Source organism: Pseudophryne corroboree, chromosome 2 (genome assembly GCF_028390025.1).
Source record: "Pseudophryne corroboree isolate aPseCor3 chromosome 2, aPseCor3.hap2, whole genome shotgun sequence".
Lineage (NCBI taxonomy): Eukaryota > Metazoa > Chordata > Amphibia > Anura > Myobatrachidae > Pseudophryne > Pseudophryne corroboree.
Genome location: NC_086445.1, coordinates 916,273,636 through 916,295,794, shown reverse-complemented (window position 1 = coordinate 916,295,794; position 22,159 = coordinate 916,273,636). Strand labels below are relative to the sequence as shown.

At 45.6% G+C, this 22,159-nt stretch overlaps 1 protein-coding gene across 2 annotated transcripts in view; it reads left to right on the top strand.

Annotated features, from left to right (window-relative positions):
* The window catches only part of SMG6 (SMG6 nonsense mediated mRNA decay factor), a 547,213-nt gene that overhangs the window by 116,488 nt on the left and 408,566 nt on the right, over positions 1–22,159 (top strand). For both annotated transcript variants that reach the window (XM_063956128.1, XM_063956126.1), the window contains 2 exons: positions 777–959; positions 20,447–20,508. In XM_063956128.1, coding sequence (XP_063812198.1) covers positions 777–959; positions 20,447–20,508 — 245 coding nt within the window. The remainder of the gene's footprint in view (positions 1–776; positions 960–20,446; positions 20,509–22,159) is intronic.

Genomic DNA, 22,159 nt, shown 5'->3' with positions numbered 1-22,159 from the left:
CCACCCCTGTCGGGATTGTGTGGTCGGGATTCCGGCGTCGGTATTTCGACCGCCGGTATCCCGTCCAGCGGGATTACGTACTGATCCCCTCCAAACTTCCATTGAAAATATAGGAAAAGGGGCATGGCCACGCCCCTTTACCCATGACCATGCCCCTTTTTCCGCATTTGACACGATTTGTATGTGTAAGTTGTTGAGGGTATGTTGCTGCAGATGCAGTGGGCCTTTTTTGGGCTGTGGGCCTGGCGCTGCAGCTCCATCAGCCCCATTGTTAATCCTGCTCTGGGAACACTTAGCAGCCAAAGGGCAGAGCCTCCTATTGGATGTAACCTGTGTGGTAGGGCGTTTCTCACCCAATCAGCTGTGGACTGGCTGTGATAGACCTGCCACTAACCCAATCAGAGCTCCTAGTCACGCCCAGCGTTATACACACACAGTCACAGAGACACAGATCTGGGCTATTATATAGGAGATCTCTAGTGTTCCTTCAAGTATCACCTTTTACCAGCCGGTTTCTGGTGCCTAGACAGGTGTTGTGATAAGCCAACATTGCTCCAGTTGGCTATATCTATGCTCTATTGTTGAATGGCTGTTTCATATCTAAGTAAATACCCGCACAATGACATGCCTTGCTCGTAAAAAAACACACAAATTTGAGCACATTTATACATTTGTTCTCTGTTTTATTGAAGAGTGAGATGTGGGACAACCGCTTCTTTAATTTGGTGTTGAGATCTTTTTCCTGATCTGACTCTCCTCTCACCTCTATCACTTAGGCTGAGCAACTAGAACAGAAGAAGCAGAAGGATATGGGATTAAACCATCAAGTCCCAGGCACCACTTTCCGTAACACTGCTGAAGATACAAGAGTGGAAAAATGGATACACCCGACAAGGGGAGGCCATCCAAGTAGTGACACTTGTGGGAACGACGGCCTGGATAGTCTTAGCCCAAGTGATGTGAGTCTTCCGTTAAGGACCCTTTTGTAGTACTGAAGCTGATTCTATACCTATAAATGCTTGTATTCTATAGAGAGTCTATGTCTCTATATGAAGTGATTATTAACACTGTAGAAGGTGGTATAGCAGATTTATTTTTTACACCTGTATATAGCCTACTTTTGAAGTACCATTGTGCGAAAATGTAAGTTCAGTTATCATCTTGGGCCCCTAGGTGGTGCTGTTTCTCTCTTTAATAGAGCTGTGACCTGGTTGTTTTAGAACCATTACAACACGCAGGTCTGTCATGCTATCATAAGATTAGGGTATTACTGTTCCACTTGATATATTTCAATTTGTCGGCTTTTTAAGTTTCACTCACAGCCAATTAGTATTACGTTTTTGTCAACAACAAAAAACCCCACCCCCCATTTCGAACCACTTCTGTAATGTACTTTCTTATTCCTATCTACAGTATATTAGAATCTGTTTCAAAATTTGACTCCCCTTAATCTTAGTGTCATTATATTAGTGTTTAGTTTTTTGGTTTTTTTTTGTCTTTTTTCAAGATTATTTATTTATTAACCATTATTTATATAGTGCACACATATTCTTTAGCGTTTTTAGAGAAATTTCTTTAGTCCTACACAATAGTCGCTGCCCCAGTGGAGTTTACAATCTATATTCTCTACCACACATAATCCCGATCTATATTCCTTGCCACATGTAAACACAAATGTACACTAGGGTATTTTTTTTTTTTCTATCAGAAGCCAACTAAACAGTGTGTTTTTGGATTGTGGGGGTAATCTGGAGAAAATCCACACATACAAGATGAGAACATACAAACTCCACACAGACAGCTCCTTAGTGTAAATAGAACCCAGAACCTCCATACTGTTAGCAAGTCAATCAGTGCACCACCCTGATGCTCATATTTGTGTGTGGGGTGTGTATCGTGTGACCAGCGGGCGGGCTCGGTCAGGTTCTATTCCCACTTTATGGGTGTCGTGGACACCCAGGAGTGGGAATAGTCCCTGTTAGTCGGCATGCCGACTGTCATGATTATGGGTGGGCAGGATGTAGGTGCCGTTATTGTGACCCGGCGGTCACCTGACCGCCTGTCGCATAACTACATCCCATGTGTGTGTGTGTGTGTGTGGAGAGATATATATATATATATATATGTGTGTGTGTGTGTGTGTGTGTATGTATGTATGTGTGTGTGTGTGTATATATATATATATATATATATATATATATATATATATATATATATATATATATATATATATATATATATATATATATATATATATATATATATATTTACTGCTGCTATTCCCCATGTGTCATGGCCTTTTGTAAACCATTTACATATAGGTTTGCTTGCAAAGAGGGTGATGTATCAAATCTTGGAGAGGGATAAAGTACTAGCCAATCAGCTCCCAACTGTCATTTTTCAAACACGGCTTACAAAATTGCAATTAGATACTGATTGGTTGGTACTGTTTCTCTCTCCACTTTATCTCTCTCCAAGCTTTAATACATTCCCCTCCCCCAGTGTTTTAATTTACAAACTAAGCTGTGGCAGGCTGCCAGGCAATCGGAAACCCTGTGCGTGTGTACTGGTTTTCTTTCAGAGGAACTACAGAGTGGAGGAAGTAAGTTGCCATGTTGCATTGTGGTTGGTTAAACACGCAAACCACTTTCCCAGCATCTGAGAATGTGCGACGTGACTTCCACCATGCGCAGCGTTTGGTGTGACTCACCAGTGTATACCCACTTCCTCCTCAGCCACCATGCCATGTCTGTCCCCTTACACACTGACCTTCATATGATCTTCTTTGTTAGGCCACAAACCTAACTATAGCACAGATGTTGACCCGATAAAGAGAAAATGTATCAAGGTTGGAGATATTTTAGATCAGTCACGTCCTTGTAATTGTACAAGATAAAATCTGTTTCGGTTCTACATATGAAGTTGGACTAGTATAGAGTAACTTTGCTGATCATACACTGGTTTTCTACTTACATAAATACAGCACACGTAACAGGAACTGGAGTCGCATAGATTGTAATAGGCAGGGAAATGCAGAGATTAAGCACAGTACTTAAATTGCTTTTTGTGTGACACTAGCTATCTAAGCTCTAAGCATATATTTTCCCTTTTGTCTTTTTTGTCGTTTACATATTAAATAATGACTGTCTCAAAAAAGGTGTGTTTATCATTTTAATTTCGGGAGCTCTCATCTACGGTTAGATAGTTCTTCCCGCTTATGGTTTTATCTTCCCTGACCTGTCTTACAGAATTATAATCATTTAATGTAGCTTGATGCTATCCGTTCATGCCTGTGCGCCTTGCGGCACGCAACAGCGTCTGTTTCCCTCAACTGCTACTATCCTTATTGACCAAGTAGTGGGTAACAATAGCTGCACCTGTATATCATTTTTCAGTTTACTTTTTGTATTTGCAGGGTATTTTCAGGCACCACCACCTCACGATGCCCTGGGGGCACATGGCACCTCAATCTCCAGGCTGCTGACCTCTTGGCCAGAGGACCATGTGACAGCCTTTTGTCTACTTAGAATTTCCTTTAAGACCAACAGTGTTCAATTGATATTGAATTACTGAAATTGTCGAAAAACTGAGCTTTTTCGACCAAACAACCATGTCGAAACGGATTCGACAATTCAATACGGCACTTATCGACAAAAAACCTGTAGTTTCAGTTTCGACTTTGTACTATTCGACACTTTCAAGTCTGTAATGTTAAAAATTCAGCATTTCGACAAAAGTTTATTCAATTGAAGAATGTCGATTCGACATCATTGCTTTTCGACAGTCATTTCGTAAATTTCATTGCGCCTACTTTTTCTGGCGTGAGCTGATAAGAAATCTTAAATACTTTTTCTCTGACGTCCTAGTGGATGCTGGGAACTCCGTAAGGACCATGGGGAATAGCGGCTCCGCAGGAGACAGGGCACATCTAAAGAAAGCTTTAGGATCACCTGGTGTGCACTGGCTCCTCCCCCTATGACCCTCCTCCAAGCCTCAGTTAGATTTTCTGTGCCCGACGAGAAGGGTGCACACTAGGGGCTCTCCTGAGCTCTTTGTGAAAGTTTTAGTTTAGGTTTATTATTTTCAGTGAGACCTGCTGGCAACAGGCTCACTGCATCGAGGGACTAAGGGGAGAAGAAGCGAACTCACCTGCGTGCAGAGTGGATTGGGCTTCTTAGGCTACTGGACATTAGCTCCAGAGGGACGATCACAGGTTCAGCCTGGATGGGTCACCGGAGCCGCGCCGCCGACCCCCTTACAGAGCCAGAAGAGCGAAGAGGTCCGGAAAAAATCGGCGGCAGAAGACTTTCCTGTCTTCAGATAAAGGTAGGCGCACAGCACCGCAGCTGTGCGCCATTGCTCTCAGCACACTTCACACTCCGGTCACTGAGGGTGCAGGGCGCTGGGGGGGCAGCGCCCTGAGACGCAATAAATCGATAGAAAACCTTTTATGGCTAAAATAAATGCATCACATATAACTCCTGGGCTATATGGATGCATTTAACCCCTGCCAAAACATACAAGAAAACGGATGATAAGGACGCCGAGAAAGGGGCGGAGCCTATCTCCTCAGCACACTGGCGCCATTTTCCCTCACAGCTCAGTTGGAGGGAAGCTCCCTGGCTCTCCCCTGCAGTCACTACACTACAGAAAGGGGTTAAAAAAGAGAGGGGGGCACAAATTAGGCGCAGTATAAACAATACAGCAGCTATAAAGGGAAAAACACTTATATAAGGTTATCCCTGTATATATATAGCGCTCTGGTGTGTGCTGGCAAACTCTCCCTCTGTCTCCCCAAAGGGCTAGTGGGGTCCTGTCCTCTATCAGAGCATTCCCTGTGTGTGTGCTGTGTGTCGGTACGTTTGTGTCGACATGTATGAGGAGAAAAATGATGAGGAGACGGAGTAGAGTGTCTGTAATAGTGTTGTCACCCCCTGGGGGGTCGACACCTGAGTGGATGTACTGTTGAAATTGCGTGACAGTGTCAGCTTTGTATAAAAGACAGTGGTTGACATGAGACAGCCGGCTACTCAGCTTGTGCATGTCCAGACGTCTCATACAGGGGCTCTAAAGCGCCCGTTACCTCAGATACAGACGCCGACACGGATACTGACTCCTGTGTCGACGGTGAAGAGACAACCGTGATTTCCAAGGGCCACACATTGCATGATTGAGGCAATGGAAAAAGTTTACACTCTTCTGATAATATAAATACCACCCAAAAAAAAAGGGGTATTATGTTTGGTGAGGAAAAACTTCCTGTAGTTTTCCTGAATCTGAGAAATAAAATGAGGTGTGTGATGATGCGTGGGTTTCCCCCCGATAACAATTGATAATTTCTAAAAAGTTATTGGCAGTATACCTTTTCCCGCCAGAGGTTAGGGTGCGTTGGGAAACACCCCCTAGGGGGGATAAGGCGCTCACACGCTTGTAAGAACAAGGGCTCTACCCTCTCTGGAGATGGCCGCCCTTAGGGATCCTGCTGATAGAAAGCAGGAGGGTATCCTAAAATGTATTTACACACATACTGGTGTTATACTGCGACCAGCAATCGCCTCAGCCTGGATGTGCAGTGCTGGGTTGGCGTGGTCGGATTCCCTGACTGGAAATTTGATATCCTAGATAAGGACAGTATATTATTGCCTATAGAGCAATTAAAAGATGCATTTCTATATATGCATGATGCACAGCGGAATATTTGCCGACTGGCATCAAGTATAAGTGCGTTGTCCAATTATACCAGTAAAGTGGTCAGGTGATGCGGATTCCAAACGGCATTTGGAAGTATTGCCTTAAAAAAAAAAAAAAAAAAAAAAGGGGATGTACCCCAGGTCGCCTCTCAAAATAAGACGCCGTATTATCAGGCGCAGTCCTGGTTGGCAAGCGGACAAAAGGGTTCCTCTTTTCTGCTCGTGACAGAGGGAGAGGAAAATGGCTGCAGAGATCAGCCAGTTCCCAGGAACAGAAACCCTTTTCCGCCTCTGCCAAGCTCTCAGTATGACGCTAGGGCTTTACAAGTTCAGGCACGGTGGGGGCCCGTTCTCAATGAATTTCAGTGCGCAGTGGGCTCACTCGCAAGTAGACCCCTGGATCCTTCAGGTAATATTTCAGGGGTACAAATTGGAATTCGAGACGTATTCCCCTCGCCGTTTCCAAAAGTCTGTTTTACCGACGTCTCCCGCTGACAGGGAGGCTGTTTTGGAAGCCATTCACAAGCTGTATTCCCAGCAGGTGATAATTAAGGTACCCCTCCTGCAACAGGGAACGGGGTATTATTCCACACTATTGTGGTACCGAAGCCAGACGGCTCGGTGAGACCGATTTTAAAATCTAAAATCTAAAATCTTTGAACACTTACATACAGAGGTTCAAATTCAAAATTGAGTCACTCAGAGCGGTGATTGCAAACCTGGAAGAAGGGGACTACATGATGTCTCGGGACATCAAGGATGCTTACCTTCATGTCAAAATTTACCCTTCTCACCAAGGGTATCTCAGGTTATGGTACAGAACTGTCACTATCAGTTCAGACGCTGCCGTAGGGATGGTCCACGGCACCCCGGGTCTTTACTGAAGTAATGACCGTAATGATGATATTCCTTCGAAGGAAGGGAATTTTAGTTATCCTTTACTTGGACGATTCCCTGATAAGGGTGAGATCCAGGGAACAGTTGGAGATCGGTGTAGCACTACCTCAGGTAGTGTTGCGGCAGCACGATTGGATTCTCAATATTCCAAAATCGCAGCTGGTTCCGACGACTTGTCTTCTGTTCCTAGGGATGATCCTGGACACAGTCCAGAAAGAAGGTGTTTCTCCCGGAGGAGAAAGCCAGGGAGTTATCCGAGCTAGTCAGGAACCTCCTAAAACCGAACCAAGTCTCAGTGCATCAATGCACAAGGGTTCTGGGTAAAAATGGTGGCTTCCTACGAAGCAATCCCATTCGGCAGATTCCACGCAAGACTTTCCAGTGGAACCTACTGGACAAATGGTCCGGGTCGCATCTTCAGATGCTTCAGCGGATAACCCTGTCACCAGGGACAAGGGTATCCCTCCTGTGGTGGTTGCAGAGTGCTCATCTTCTAGAGGGCCGCAGATTCGGCATGCGGGACTGGGTCCTGGTGGCCACGGATGCCAGCCTGCGAGGCTGGGGAGCAGTCACACAGGGAAGGAATATCCAGGGCTTATGGTCAAGCCTGGAGACATCACTTCACATAAATGTCCTGAAGCTAAGGGCCATTTTCAATGCTCTAAGCTTAGCAAGACCTCTGCTTCAAGGTCAGCCGGTGTTGATCCAGTCGGACAACATTACGGCAGTCACCCACGTAAACAGACAGGGTGCCACAAGAAGCAGGAGGGCAGTGGCAGAAGCTGCAAGGATTCTTCGCGGGGCGAAAAACCATGTGATAGCACTGTCAGCAGTTTTCATTCCGGGAGTGGACAACTGGGAAGCAGTTTTCCTCAGCACGACCTCCACCCGGGAGAGTAAGGACTTCACCCAGAAGTCTTCCACATGATTATAAACCGTTGGGAAAAACTCGACAGGTATTGCGCCACGTCAAGGGACCCTCAGGCAATAGCTGTAGATGCTCTGGTAACACCGTGGGTGTACCAATCAGTGTATGGGTTCCCTCCTCTGCCTCTCATACCCAAGGTACTGAGATTGATAAGATGGAGAGGAGTAAGCACTATATTAGTGGCTCCGGATTGGCCAAGAAGGAATTGGTAACCGGAACTTCAAGAGATGCTCACGGAGGATCCGTAGCCTCTACCTCTAAGAAGGGACCTGCTCCAGCAAGGACCTTGTCTGTTCCAAGACTTACCGCGGCTGCGTTGACGGCATGGCGGTTGAACGCCGGATCCTGAAGGAAAAAGGCATTCCGGATGAAGTCATCCCTATCCTGATCAAAGCCAGGAAGGATGTAACCGCAAAACATTATCACCGCATTTGGCGAAAATATGTTGCGTGGTGCGAGGCCAGTAAGGCTCGACGGAGGAAATTCAACTGGGTCGATTCCTACATTTCCTGCAAACAGGAGTATCTATGGGCCTGAAATTGGGGTCCATTAAGGTTCAAATTTCGGCTCTGTCAATTTTCTTCCAAAAAAGAACTAGCTTCAGTCCCTGAAGTTCAGACATTTGTTAAAGGGGTACTGCATATACAGCCTCCTTTTGTGCCTTTAGTGGCACTTTTGGGATCTCCAGGTGGTTTTTGGGTTCCAAAAGTCACATTGGTTTGACACACTTAAATCTGTGGAGTTAAAATATCTCACAGAAAAAGTGGTCATGCTGTTGGCTCTGGCCTGGGCCAGGCGCGTGTCAGAATTGGTGGCTTTATCCTGTAAAAGCCCTTATCTGATTTTCCATTCGGACAGGGCGGAATTGAGGACTCGTCCTCAGTTTCTCCCTAAGGTGGTTTCAGCGTTCACCTGAACCAAACCTATTGTGGTGCCTGCGGCTACTAGGGACTTGGAGGACTCCAAGTTGCTAGACGTTGTCAGGACCCGGAAAATATATGTTTCCAGGACGGCTGGAGTCAGGAAATCTGACTCGCTGTTTATCCTCTATGCACCCAACTAGCTGGGTGCTCCTGCTTCTAAGCAGACTATTGCTCGTTGGATTTGTAGTACAATTCAACTTGCACATTCTGTGGCAGGCCTGCCACAGCCAAAAATCTGTAAATGCCCACTCCACAAGGAAGGTGGGCTCATCTTGGGCAGCTGCCCGAGGGGTCTCGGCTTTACAACTTTGCCGAGCAGTTACTTGGTCAGGAGCAAATACGTTTGTAAAATTCTACAAATTTGATACCCTGGCTGGGGAGGACCGGGAGTTCTCTCATTGGGGGCTGCAGAGTCATCCGCGCACTCCCGCCCGTTTGGGAGCTTTGGTATAATCCCCATGGTCCTTACGGAGTTCCCAGCATCCACTAGGACGTCAGAGAAAATAAGAATTTACTTACCGATAATTCTATTTCTCGTAGTCCGTAGTGGATGCTGGGCGCCCATCCCAAGTGCGGATTGTCTGCAATACTGGTACATAATTATTGTTACCAAAAAATTCGGGTTATTGTTGTAGTGAGCCATCTTTTCGAGAGGCTTCTCTGTTATCATGCTGTTAACTGGGTTCAGATCACAAGTTGTACAGTGTGATTGGTGTGGCTGGTATGAGTCTTACCCGGGATTCAAAATCCTTCCTTATTGTGTACGCTCGTCCGGGCACAGTATCCTAACTGAGGTCTGGAGGAGGGTCATAGGGGGAGGAGCCAGTGCACACCAGGTGATCCTAAAGCTTTCTTTAGATGTGCCCTGTCTCCTGCGGAGCAGCTATTCCCCATGGTCCTTACGGAGTTCCCAGCATCCACTACGGACTACGAGAAATAGAATTATCGGTAAGTAAATTCTTATTTTTTTTTTTTTTTTTTTGGTGCTTTTGATTTCTAATAGCATATCTATTTATATTTGAAGGGATTATCTACTTGGTTTTTCTATTTATGACCCACAGTATTATATAATCGATTTTTTTAAAAGAATATTTGTTCCTGTGCTTTGCTGAGGGAAATGTACCCATGATTCCACAGTTACCCAGGATACACTTCTCCAAAGCCACTCCTCTCTCCTCACTCACGTTTTTGAGACTTCAGGGAGACGAGCAGCCATTACAGTCAGCGCTCTTGTGGAATCGTTTTTTTAGGACAATCCCTGCGTTTTCCAACATATATATCATATTTTTTTTATATCCTATATATGTTTCCAAATGGCGGGAAGTCGAATCCAGGCCACTATTCGACGATTGGTCTGTTTTTCGACAGAGGGCGTGTCGAATCCGTTTTTAATTGAATATGTCGAATTCAGTGTCCCGGGTAGAGGGTTTCGGCTGTCGAATAGTGTCGAATCCAAAAACTGACGAATCCATGCCGTAATTTGACTTCAATTGAATATACCCCTTCATAGGCATTGACACCTGATTTTAGCCGCAAGGCAGAGAAATACTGGTTATCTGTCTATGTCTGTGCAGTCTGGGGCCTAAGATTTGTGCAATTTGTGACACATTACTTCTCTCGATTCGAATGGTAATGAATTGATGCAAGGTTAAGGTTCTACACTTGGCATTCTATTAGCTAATATTCAGTTGAAGCCTGGGGACTACACCCTAATGGGTATACTTACTAAAGTGCGTGATTATAGAAATGGAGATGTTGCCCATAGCAACCAATCGGATTCTACTTATCATTTGTCTAGCACTTTCTAGGAGATGATACCTAGAATCTGTTTGGTTGCTATGGGCAACATCTCCATTTATATAATCCTGCACTTTAATAAATATACCCCTAAGTATGAAATATAATCCCATTGTACTATTAACCTGGATTTACTAAACATGTATGTGCAAAATCCAAGTGATCACACCTGAGAAAATAATCCCAGAAGAACAAACTCCACCAGGTCTGATGTTGGTCTTGTTGTCCATAAAGCCGCCTGGCCAAGCTGTACATGGGGATAAAAGTTTTTGGGGAAGAAGAGGATGGGATGTGAAATGTGCATATTTGCAGCTTATTGGGCTGATTCAGAGGTGGGAGGAAAGCAGAAACAAGGAACAACTTTACACCTTGGCCAGAAACTGATTAAGGGAGGGGGATGCCAGGGGCGTCTGTCCCGGGGGCCCCCACAAATTGCATTATTGAATTGCAGGAGTCTTCCTCAGGCTGTTCAGCTTTCGTTAACTGTGGCTTCCAAGAAGCTCCTCCATGTGAGGAGAAATCCCGCAAGACAATGTCTGTGTGCTTCAGCGCTGTCCCTGCTGCTGCTCCACTCCGGACGTCCAGAGGTGTTTGGGTGTGTATGTGAGTGTGCTCTGGCGTGCTGCCCGTGTGTATGTTTGGTTTTTATTTTTATTTTCCTTGACTTATGCTGGGTACACACCTACACATATATCTGCAGATCAATTGATCTGCAGATATATCTAAAGCTGGTTCGGGCAGTTTTCTGTGCATACACACTGCTCGACTCGTCGTGGACTGACGTCATGAACTGGGTGGGCATTTACACACACCCGCCCAGTTCAGCGGTCAGTCACCGCCGGCTGCTGCAGCTTGTGTACCTAACGATATATTGGCCGTCTGCTGTGCAGCAGGGCCAGTGCAATATGTCTGAATGACTGAGTTCACAGACATATTGCTCGTACACACTGGCCGATGGACCCGCGATATATCGACCAGCGTGTACACACCTTAAGTCTGTCTCTGACAAAGTTGCTTAATTTCCATCACACAAAAGTAATCTATTAACACAGGCTGCACTGGCGCCTGTCCCATCTGATGCAATTGGGTATTAACCAACGAAGATATCTTTTATTATGTTCAATTCAATTCTTTTTACCAACCTTGGGCGTCAAAGTCCAATAGCATGGATATCCTTAAGACTTTGACTGTAAAGAGGTATTGAGAACCAAGTTTGTGAAACATTGGTGCAGGCTGCCACCACCTTCTGTTCAAGTTTACAAACTTTTTATAATCTTTTAATTAGGCGGTATATTTATTAAACTGAGAAAAGCCCTTCTGCCGCCCAGTTGTTCAACAAGTTTGGAGGAGCATTCAGAATCTTGCGTGACAATAATAATAATAGTAATAATCTGTCATCTTTATCCAATGTGCCTCTTTGCTTGAGGAGTCATAAAGGGCATAACCATAGTCTCCTGCCAGTCTTACTGTGGTTGGTGCATAGTGACCAGATGTGACCATATTGTGGCCAAGTCCAAAAGCACTAACGTTATGATGGAGGTCAGGGAAGGAGAATAATAGTCTTAAACGTATCAATTTGTTTATGGCCTACACAGAGAGGTGAAATAATCCATATATATTGCCCTAACATAGGCACAAGTTAACAAACTTTTGACGTTCCAGTCTCGTTATAACGTTCATCCGGCCATTAAATACGGTTAACATTTGCTATTCTAGTCACTGCCTTGATTTAAAAGAAAGTGAAAGATTTCAAAACTGATTAAGGAGAAATATAAAGGACATATAAGTAATCTGTGGGTTTGTTTTTCAAGTGAAATAAATTTCAAAGTTCTGCTATGTGTAGTTTCCCACGCCTGACAATCTGCAAATTGATTTACCGTCAAAAATAACATTTTGTGATAAATATATGGTGTTCTATAGGGTATATTAAATGTTTCCCTTTTCTGTACATGGCCAGTGACCAAAATGAAGGATTTATATTCATTTTAATTAATGGATATATTTTGTTAAAATAAAAAAAAGAAAAGAAAAAAAGAGATTTCTTTGAAAGTTTTATTTCTTTCGGTATGCTCTTTGGGCAACAGGATTCCTGCACCGTGGGAGTTAGGGGAAGGATGGTCACCGGCCTCTTGAGGTGCAGAGCCGTTTCCCCGCTGTAGGACCACCGTCCTGAGGGGCTGTTTGTTCAGTGGGGCATGGCACCTTGGCTGCCACACACCCCTAACACTGCCTGAAGGTGATCATCGGGGGTGAGTACATGCCAGGGACCCCACTAGGGGGTCCCCCGGTTTACTGTGCGGCTGAAGCGTGGGTGAGGCATATGGGTCCCTCCTGGGGGTGGGGGGGGGACCCGCTGTAGCCCCTGCGTGAGACTGGCTAAAATACATTGTACCAAGCATTTGTGTGAGGCTACAAACATAGGGAGACATGGCCAGTATAAATATAAAACAGTAGCTCTGGCGCCATGGCGGGGGGCGTAGCTGCATGAGAGCGGGCTCCTCTCACATGTAATAGGACAGGCTTGTATTGTATTTCAGGCTGTGTTGTATGTGTGTTGTACCTGTTTTTCTTATTCAATATGGTAAAACAGAAGTTGTGCAGAGTTTGTAATGCTAGATTCTCTCCTAGTTCATCTGGCTCAATATCATGTGAGCAGTGTAGTCGGTCATCTCAGAATGCTGATAACAATGTGGGGGAGAGTCCAGAGCACTCCTGGCTGGGGGCTATTAAAACATGATGTCTGATATGTCGTCTCAACTCACTGCAAATGCCAATAAGACTCGAACTGCAACAAGCAGTGTCAAGTCTAACTGCTAAACATCCCCCCCCCCCCTGTCTGCTACAGGTGCACAAAAATGTGCTCTACCTGCACTCCTATCAGATACTGATGATGATATACAGGATGATGGGGATGGACCCCATAAGTGGGGATTCTACTCCTACCCAGGCTATTGAACCCCTAATATTGGCTATTCGGGATGTGTTAAAGCTCCCCCTGGAGGATGCTAATACTCAGCAGTCATTTTTCCTCCCGCAAGACAAACTGACAGTCACATTTCCTGACTCCAAGAAATTGGATGACTTATTTAAAATAGCCTGGAAAAATCCAGATAAAAAATATCAGGTGTCCAAACGGTTTCTCCATACGTTCCCCTTTGCCCTTGAAGGCAGAAAATTCTGGGAAGAATCTCCTGCAGTGGATATCTCCGTCTATTGCCTTTCTAAAAAGGCGGTACTTCCTATTCCGGGCTCCTTTACCGTAAAGGACCTGGCAGATAGGAAAATTGAGGCCACTCTAAAATCTATATACACTGCTGCAGGTGTAGCTCAAAGACCGGTCATTGCAGGTTGCTGGATGACACATGCAATTCATTCCTGGGCTACTCAAATTCAGAAAGGTCTTTCGGGTGATATGACCTTAGTTACTACTGTAACTTTTCTAAAACACATTCAGGACACGCAAGAGTCCTCTGTGACTCCCTTAAAGAGATTAGCAATATTAATGCTAGGATCTCTGCTATGGCTGTGTCTGCGCGCAGAGCCATATGGTTGCGTCAGTAGATTGCTGATGCTGACTCCAAACGTAATGTGGAATCTCTTCCCTTCACAGGTGAATGGCTCTTTGGAAGTGAATTGGACACATGGATCTCCAAAGCTACTGCTGGGAAATCCACGTTTCTCCTTTCAGGAGATCCGCCTGATAGAAGTACCTACCCGGGACGTCTACTCAGTCCTTTCGGTCCTCCAGATTTCGATCTAGGGTCAGGGGGACCTCCAACGCAGCTAGAGGCACCAGAGGTAAGCCTAAGAAACCAGCCGTTGCCGGATCTCGGGATCAAAGCACAAGTTAGGCTGCCGCAAAGACTTCAGCATGACGGTGCCCACCCACCTCGAGGGGATCTCGTGGTGGGAGCTCGGTTACGTCACTACAGCCACATCTGGGACGGTTTCCATTCAAGATGTTTGGGTAAGGGACCTTATCTCTCAGGGTTACAAGCTGGAGTTCGATGGAGCTCCTCCCCAACAATTTTTCAAATCGGGCTTGCCAGCTTTGGAAAATATGCGAGATACCCTTACAAGGACAAGGTTACTACTCTAGTATGTTCGTGGTACCAAAACCAGACGGGTCGGTGAGACCCATTCTGAATCTGAAGTCCTTGAATCCTTACAAATTCAAGATGGAATCTTTGAGAGCGGAGAGCGGTGGCCGCAGGCCTGGAGCCACAGGAATTCCTTGTGTCCATGGATATCAAGGACGCATACCTCCCATATCCCAATTTGGCCTCCTCATCAGGCTTATCTGTGTTTTGCCCTACTGAACGATCACCACCAGTTTCAGGCATTACCCTTTGGCCTGTCTACAGCTCCGAGGGTGTTTACGAAGGTGATGGCTGAGATGATGTTTCAGCTCCGGGTCCAGGGGGTCAATGTAATTCCCTACCTGGACGATCTCCTGATAAAAGCGAGTTCCAGGGAGCTTCTACTGCTCCATATAGATCGCACTATCCAACTTCTGTCTCGCCACGGGTGGATCCTCAATCTGCAGAAGTCCCAACTGGAACCATCTCAGCGGCTCCTGTTTCTGGGGATACTATAGCACAGAAAGTGTTCATCCCAGAGGACAAAGTGAGATCACTTCAAGAAATGGTTCGCATGGTTCTCTGACCGGCTCGTGTATCCATTCATCTTTGCATAAAATTGTTAGGAAAGATGGTGGCCTCGTACGAGGTGATACAGTTTGGGAGGTTTCATGCCAGACCTTTCCAATTGGACATCCTAAACAAGTGGTCCGGTTCACATCTTCAGATGCATTGGATGATACGGCTGTCGCCCCAGGCCAGGATTCCACTCCTGTGGTGGCTACAGTCTTCCAACCTGCTGGAAGGTCGACACTTTGGGATTCAGGATTGGATCCTCCTCACGACAGATGTGAGTTTGAGAGGATGGGGAGCTTTCACCCAGGGGGTGCAGTTCCAGGGAGGGTGGTCTGCCTCAGAGGCCCTACTTCCGATCAACATTCTGGAACTTCAGGCGATCTACAATGCTCTGATTCAGGCATCCCCTCTACTCCGGGATCAGGCGATCCAGGTGCAGTTGGACAACGCCATGGCGGTGGCGTACATCAATCGACAAGGATGGACAAAAAAAAACAGGGCCTGCATGCGAGAAGTGTCAAGAATACTCCTCTAGGCAGAAAGAAATGCAAGAGCACTGTCCGCAATCTTCATTCCGGGTGTGGCAACTGGGAAGCGGACTTCCCACTCCCCCGGGTGGAGGTCGTGGCGACTCGGGGACTACACCCTCAGGTGTTTCAACAGATCATCGACAAGTGGGGATTCCCACAGATCGACTTGATGGCTTCTCGCCTCAACAAGAAACTTTGCTGCTATTGCTCACGTACCAGGGACCCTCAGGCGAGCGCAGTGGATGTGCTGACATCGCCTTGGCCTTACCAGCTGGTCTACATATTTCCTCCGATTCCGCTGATCCCAAGGGTGCTCAAGCTGATCAGGCATCAAAGAGTGAGAGTAATCTTGATTGTCCTGGATTGACCCCGAAGAGCGTGGTACGCGGCTCTTCTGGACATGTCCATAAAGGACCCTTGGCCTCTACCTCTAAAAAGGGATCTTCTTCAACAAGGACCGTTCGTCTACCCGGACATATGGCGGCATGGAAGTTGAGCGGAACATCCTTGCTCACAAAGGGCTTTCCCAAAAGGTCATTGCCACTATGGTACAAGCCAGAAAACCTGTGACATCAAAACGCTAGCATCATATCTGGCGCTGCAGAATTCCACTTGGGAAGGTTCCTAAGTTTCATGCAGGCTGGAATGGATACAGGCTTACGTCTGGGATCCATTAAGGTCCAGATTTCAGCTCTTTCCATCTTCCAGCAGAAGTTGGCTCTCTTGCCAGAAGTTCACACCTTCTTGCAAGGAGTGCTTCACATACAACCTCCGTTCGTGCCGCCTACGGCATCTTGGGATCTGGCTGTAGTATTGCGCTTTCTACAGTCCTCCTGGTTTGAACCTCGGACGACGGTAGAAGACAAGTACCTCACATGGAAAACGGTGATGTTACTGGCCCTGGCTTCTGCTAGGCATGTCTCAGAATTGGGGTACTTGTCGTGCTAAAGTCCGTACTTGGTCTTTTATGAGAAGAAGAGTGGAGCTCAGGACTAGACAGCAGTTCCTGCCGAAGGTGGTCTCCGCGTTTCACTTGAATCAACCTATTGTGATTCCGTCTAGTTCTGGCACTTCTGCTACTCCGGAGGCATTGGATGCTGTGCGAGCCTTGAAAATCTGTCAAGAGGACAGCTTGGATCAGAAAGACGGATTCCTTGTTCATGCTGTATGATGCGCAGAAAAAGGGTTGCCCTGCTTCAAAGCAGTCCATTGCTCGTTGGATTAGGCTTACTATTCAACAGGTCTATGCGTCGGCAGCCTTACCTGTTCCTAAGTCTCTGAAGGCCCACTCTACCAGATCGGTGGGCTCTTCCTGGGCGTCTGCCCATGGAGTCTCGGCCCCACAACTATGCCAAGCTGCTACCTGGTCGGGAAAGAACACCTTTGTGAAGTTCTACAAGTTTGATACCCTGGCAAAAGAGGATACCCAGTTTGGGCAGGCGGTGCTGCAGATGTCTCCGCATGTTCCCGCCCATTCTGGTAGCTTTGGGACATCCCCATCGTACTAATCTGTCCCCAATATACCTTATGGATGCTAGAGAAAATAGGATTTTAAATACCTACCGGTAAATCCTTTTCTTGTAGTCCATAAGGGGTATTGGGCGTCTGCCTCTGTGCAGTGACTTTCTGCAGGTTCTCTGTTATGTGTTCCGGTTCAGCTGTTGCTGTTAATATTGCCAGGTGTTGCTGGCAAGGTTATATGTTGGTGTGCTGGTGTGTAAATCTCACCACACTTTTGGTTGTTATGTTCCTTCTCTCAAGTATGTCATTCTCCTTCGGGCACTGTTTTACCTGTAACTGACCTGTGTGGGGAGCCATAGAGGGGAGGAGCCAGCACACCCAGTGGAAGAAATTGGAAGTGCACTGGCTCCTTTGGACCCGTCTATACCCCATCGTACTAATCTGTCCCCAATATCCATTATGGACTACGAGAAAAGGATTTACTGGTAGGTATTTAAAATCCTATTTTCTAAATAAGGCAACTAGTCTATACTCTTGTAGGTATAGTGCATATCCCGTCACTATCTATCTATCTAGCCAGCCCCCGGTTGACCTGCTGTCATTTTCTACCCCTGTTGGCACGCTGTGCACCTGCGATCTCCCTCGGCATATAATGTCAGCTGGGTTTGTAGTTCTAATGTCAACATGACCGTCGTCATGGTCTTTATGTAGTCATTGTGAATGTCGACAGTCAGTGTTGACATATGGTTAGTGTTCTAACAGTAGAAAAACATTACGTTGACATAACGTCCATCTACACATTCTGCATGTAGACATAATATACCATACCTGGTTACCTGTGATAGAGCAACATTCCAAACACAGGTTGGCCAAATGGCATGGTGGTTGTTTATACTGGAAGAGTCACTCATTTTGAGTTATCTACCTAAAGTTAAAAATAAATGATGTACTTGCCTTAATTTATTTATTCCTAGTTATTTTTATAGCGCACACGTATTCCACAGCGCTCTACAGAGAATATTTTGCCATTCACATCAGTCCCTGACCCATGGGAGCTTACAATCTATATTCCTTACCACACACACACGGTTAATTTTTGTTGGGAGCCAGTTAACCTACCAGTATATTTTTGGATTGTGGGAGGAAACCAGAGTGCCCAGAGGAAACCCACGCAAGCACAGGGAGAACATACAAACTCCACAGAGTTAGGGTCATGATAGGAATCAAACCCAAGACCTCAGTGCTTTGAGGCAGCAATGCTAACCATTACATTGTCTGTGATGCCTATATGCCCTTTTATGCAATTAAGCTGCTTCATAATGAATCTACAGCAAGGTGTTTGGTGTGGAGGGTGAGTTCTTAATTTGGGGTTTTTAGGAAACATTCCCTGATAGGGTTGAGTGCTGACGGTGTATGTGCTGTGTAAGATCCAGGACGTTTCATGTTTTGCACACAGGAATACACACAGGGCTTTTAAGCATGGAGAGTTTAGCCGGACTTCTATTGTTTTCCTATCTCCGGGCACAAATGAATATTGTTGTGGTTTTGTTTGTGCCCTTTACCCTTTAGCTTGTTTGCAGAGTGCCTTCATGCCTAGCGGAAGCCTTTGCATACCCTTTGTCAGGGGGTCCTATGCTTTGTTGTTAGTCCCCCCCTGGATGTCCATTCTGTGTCTGTCTCTCTGCTGGATGCATCCTGGATTCCCAGGGATCCTCACATCTCGGCTGCCTCTCTTCCTCTCGCTCTTCGTGCAGGAGGCTTAGAGCAGACTCAGGCTTGAGAAAGAGCAGATACAGAAATTTACGTCCAAAACTCAAGTATTGAAATTTCATCTTAAGACACAATTTCATCCTGGGGCCGCTGTGCACAATCCTTCCCTTATTTGGTTCCTTCTGCGTGCATGTAGGATTGTGCAGGTGTCAGGCTGCAGGCGTGGCGGGGGGTTGCTTTCAGCTTCTAGGGCACCCCGAGTGTGTGTCGTGGCACTGATAAATTAGAGACAGTCTTTTATAACATCACAGTTCATTCTTTCATTCTTAACGAATTATAATTTGTCTCCCTGGCTTACTTGTACTTGGCCTTTTATCTGTTACCCCAGGCACTGCTTGATCTGTTTGCATTCTTGAAATTGATGAGCCATGGCATATTGAACATTACAGGTCTTTTTATTCAGTTACATAAATTAGCTAAACGTTCCACGCTTACCAAGGGGATGCAGTTAATCCTGCCTGGTGGAAAGCCTGACAGTCGGCATGCCGACTGACATGGACTATTCCCACTCATTGGTGTCCAAGACACCCATAGAGTGGGAATAGAACCTGTGGCGAGTACGGTGACCGGCGGTATCCCAACCACCGGTCACCCATACCCAACCAATATCAGGTGGTTAGAATATGCCCTTTACTGTTATGTTTACAGCATCAAATATAGCACAAGGAATAGGGTTTATTTCTTTTCTGTGTCCTGATTGGCCGCTCAGTGCAATATTTTGCATTTATTTACATAACTGATGGGTCATTTTTACTTTTATCAATCATCAGCTGGCACACTTCCTCAGCCAATTCGATTACAGTGATCGAATGCTAAGCAAATAGTAGGCATTATTGTATAATGTGGATATTGTGCTAAGAATTGGCATTTACTTGGTAGTAGTACTGCTGGCATCCCCTGGCGAGTGCCAAAAAAAGCATTTCTCAGTTATTTTAATGGTTTAGAAAATAAAAAAAACACAATCTGCTGAGAGAAATGAAATTCACGGCTGTTGTCTGTCTCTGTTAATTGCTCAAATATTTATTTGGTTTTTAAAGATCGTAGTGCATGTTCCAATGATGCATCCACCTTTTATTGCTGTGGATATAATATCGTCAGTTATATTTGTGATAAATACGTTCACTTTGAAGAAATGATAAAACTGAATATAAAACACTGTTCCAGTAACATAATTGTACACTGCAAAATAATTTCCTTCAGTGTGAAATGTGTTCTCTCCATTGAGTAATTAAGAGTGTGTTTTTTTTTTTTAGAATTATAGACTCTCCTCAAACCGCATTTTTATTACGCTTTTTTATCTATTATATTGTTTTTTTTCAGTTATTTTATTAATGTAACAGTGGAACTAAAATGGTCTCCTTCTGTCTGTCGCTGCTTTTGGTTTCCTACACATAGACCTCATTGTGCTCTTGATTCCAGAGTAGCCTGAACACTACGGTCTCCTTCATTATAAATAGAAATACTATGCAGCATCACTCATGTTTCCAGAATACGCAGAGACTTCCCTGCACTGACTTCAGCCGAGACTACCCTGCACTGACTTCACATTCCTGGAATGGCCAGCAGAGGGTGCAGTTCTAAGGCATGCTATCCTCTGCTCCTTAGAATGGCATGTGCCCATCCCAGCATGTGTGTGAGATTTAGGGCATGTCATTCATTTCCCATCTCCAGCCTTTCGCCCACACATCCCCAGGCCAGGTTATTTCAGCACCCGGGACTCCACTCCTTTCCCAGAATGTCGAAGGTTTTATTGTTTCTCTTTATTCATTTTTTTTTCTTCTTCTTTCCCATGCAGCTGAACAAACGCTTCCTGCTCAGCTTCCTCCATGCCCAAGGGAAGCTCTTCACCAGGATTGGGTAAGTGTGCTGGATCTGTCTCTTATTTTCCGACGTTATGCATCTCTCTGGAATGTGAGCTGCTTTGCAGCCAAGCTGTGTTTTATGACAGAGGGCGCAGTGGGTGAAGCGCCCTCACTACTCCCTTGACATGTCCACAGAGTGATGTTCTCAGCAGGACGTGGGGCTGTGCTGTAGACCTAAGCATTACCATAGCCATGAGATGAGTGATCCCGGAGATATAATTCATACCACATGGCTCTTCCCGTTTCCCATCTCTAGGACCATGGCAGCAGGCTCTGTAGCCAGCATTCCTGTTCCCAGTACTGTTGGGAATCTCCATGTGTTACGGGAATTTTCTTCACTTTGACACAATATAATTGTAACTCTTTTTTTATTAACAGCCTTACTATAAAAGTATGGTGTCTCAAAATATTTAATCACACTCCAGTTCATTTTCGAGCAAACTAATTAACAAGGTGACTGTCTGAGGGGTATATTTACTATTGGGCGGTTTGTCAAAGCAGTCACTCATCACGACTTTGATGGTTTTAAAACGGCAACATGGATTCTTGTTGCCATTTTAAAGCTGTTGGTCAAAACCGCTGATTGGCGGCTTTGACAAACTGCTCAATAGTTAATATACCAGTCATATGTTTCTGGGCCAAAGCTTCCGTTTTAGATAAGTGTTACATACTGGTCATCTTTTATTTTCCCATAGTGCTTCCCTCAAATTTGTAACCTTATTTATGAAGCTTATGAGACGTTGGGGCTTATGCATTAATAATTTCGTCACTGCCGTGATTATTAACGGTTGTTGTCGCAATGGATATTTTAATTCTGAATGAAATTATCCCCGATGGGTAACTCTCAAGGTCAGCGGAAGCGGTAACTACTTTTCCTGCGAGTTAAACCCACGGCATATTGGAGGAGTCTCTCACATTTGTGAGACTCCTCCGGGCTAATTTGTCATTGCTCATGTGTACAGCGTCAGATTCAGGAGCCAGCCAGAGACTTGGGAAGAGGGATCGGAAGATCTTTCTCCTGCAAGCAAGCTTCCATAGGCATAAAGCCATTTCCGCCATGTAAGGATGGCCTAAAGGGGATAAACTCAGAAAAGTTTTGCTTTTTGGAGTTGGGTGCATTGGGGTCAGATCATAGTCCCCGGTAATAATAATGGAAACTGTGATTTTCAGTGCTAAATTAGCCTTTTGCAGCAGATTTCTGTGAGTTCTCCTGCATTTGGTTAGTACATAACGATGATACATAAAAATATACGGACACTGTCGTTTCTACATAAGTTTAAGAAAAACTTTCTTGATAAATAGGCCACTTTGTCGGGATGCGGTCATGCGACCGGCGCTCGGGATCCCATCGGTCTTCATGCCGACGCCGGGATCCCGAGCGATCACAAAGCCGACCCGCAGGACTGTTCCCACTCGTGGGTGTCCACGACACCTATAGAATGGGAATAGAACCTGTGGCGCGTGCAGCGAGCCACAGAGTCCACAAGTTGCTTTGTTGCCCTATCCTCCCGCCGGCATTCTACTGCCGCGAACCCGGGGTCTTTATGCTGACTGCCAGGATCCCCAGCGCCGGTCTCCCAGCCCCAACCCACTTTGTCTTGTATGGAGAGCTGCAGGCTGGATGCATTCTGAGGTGACTTCAGGGA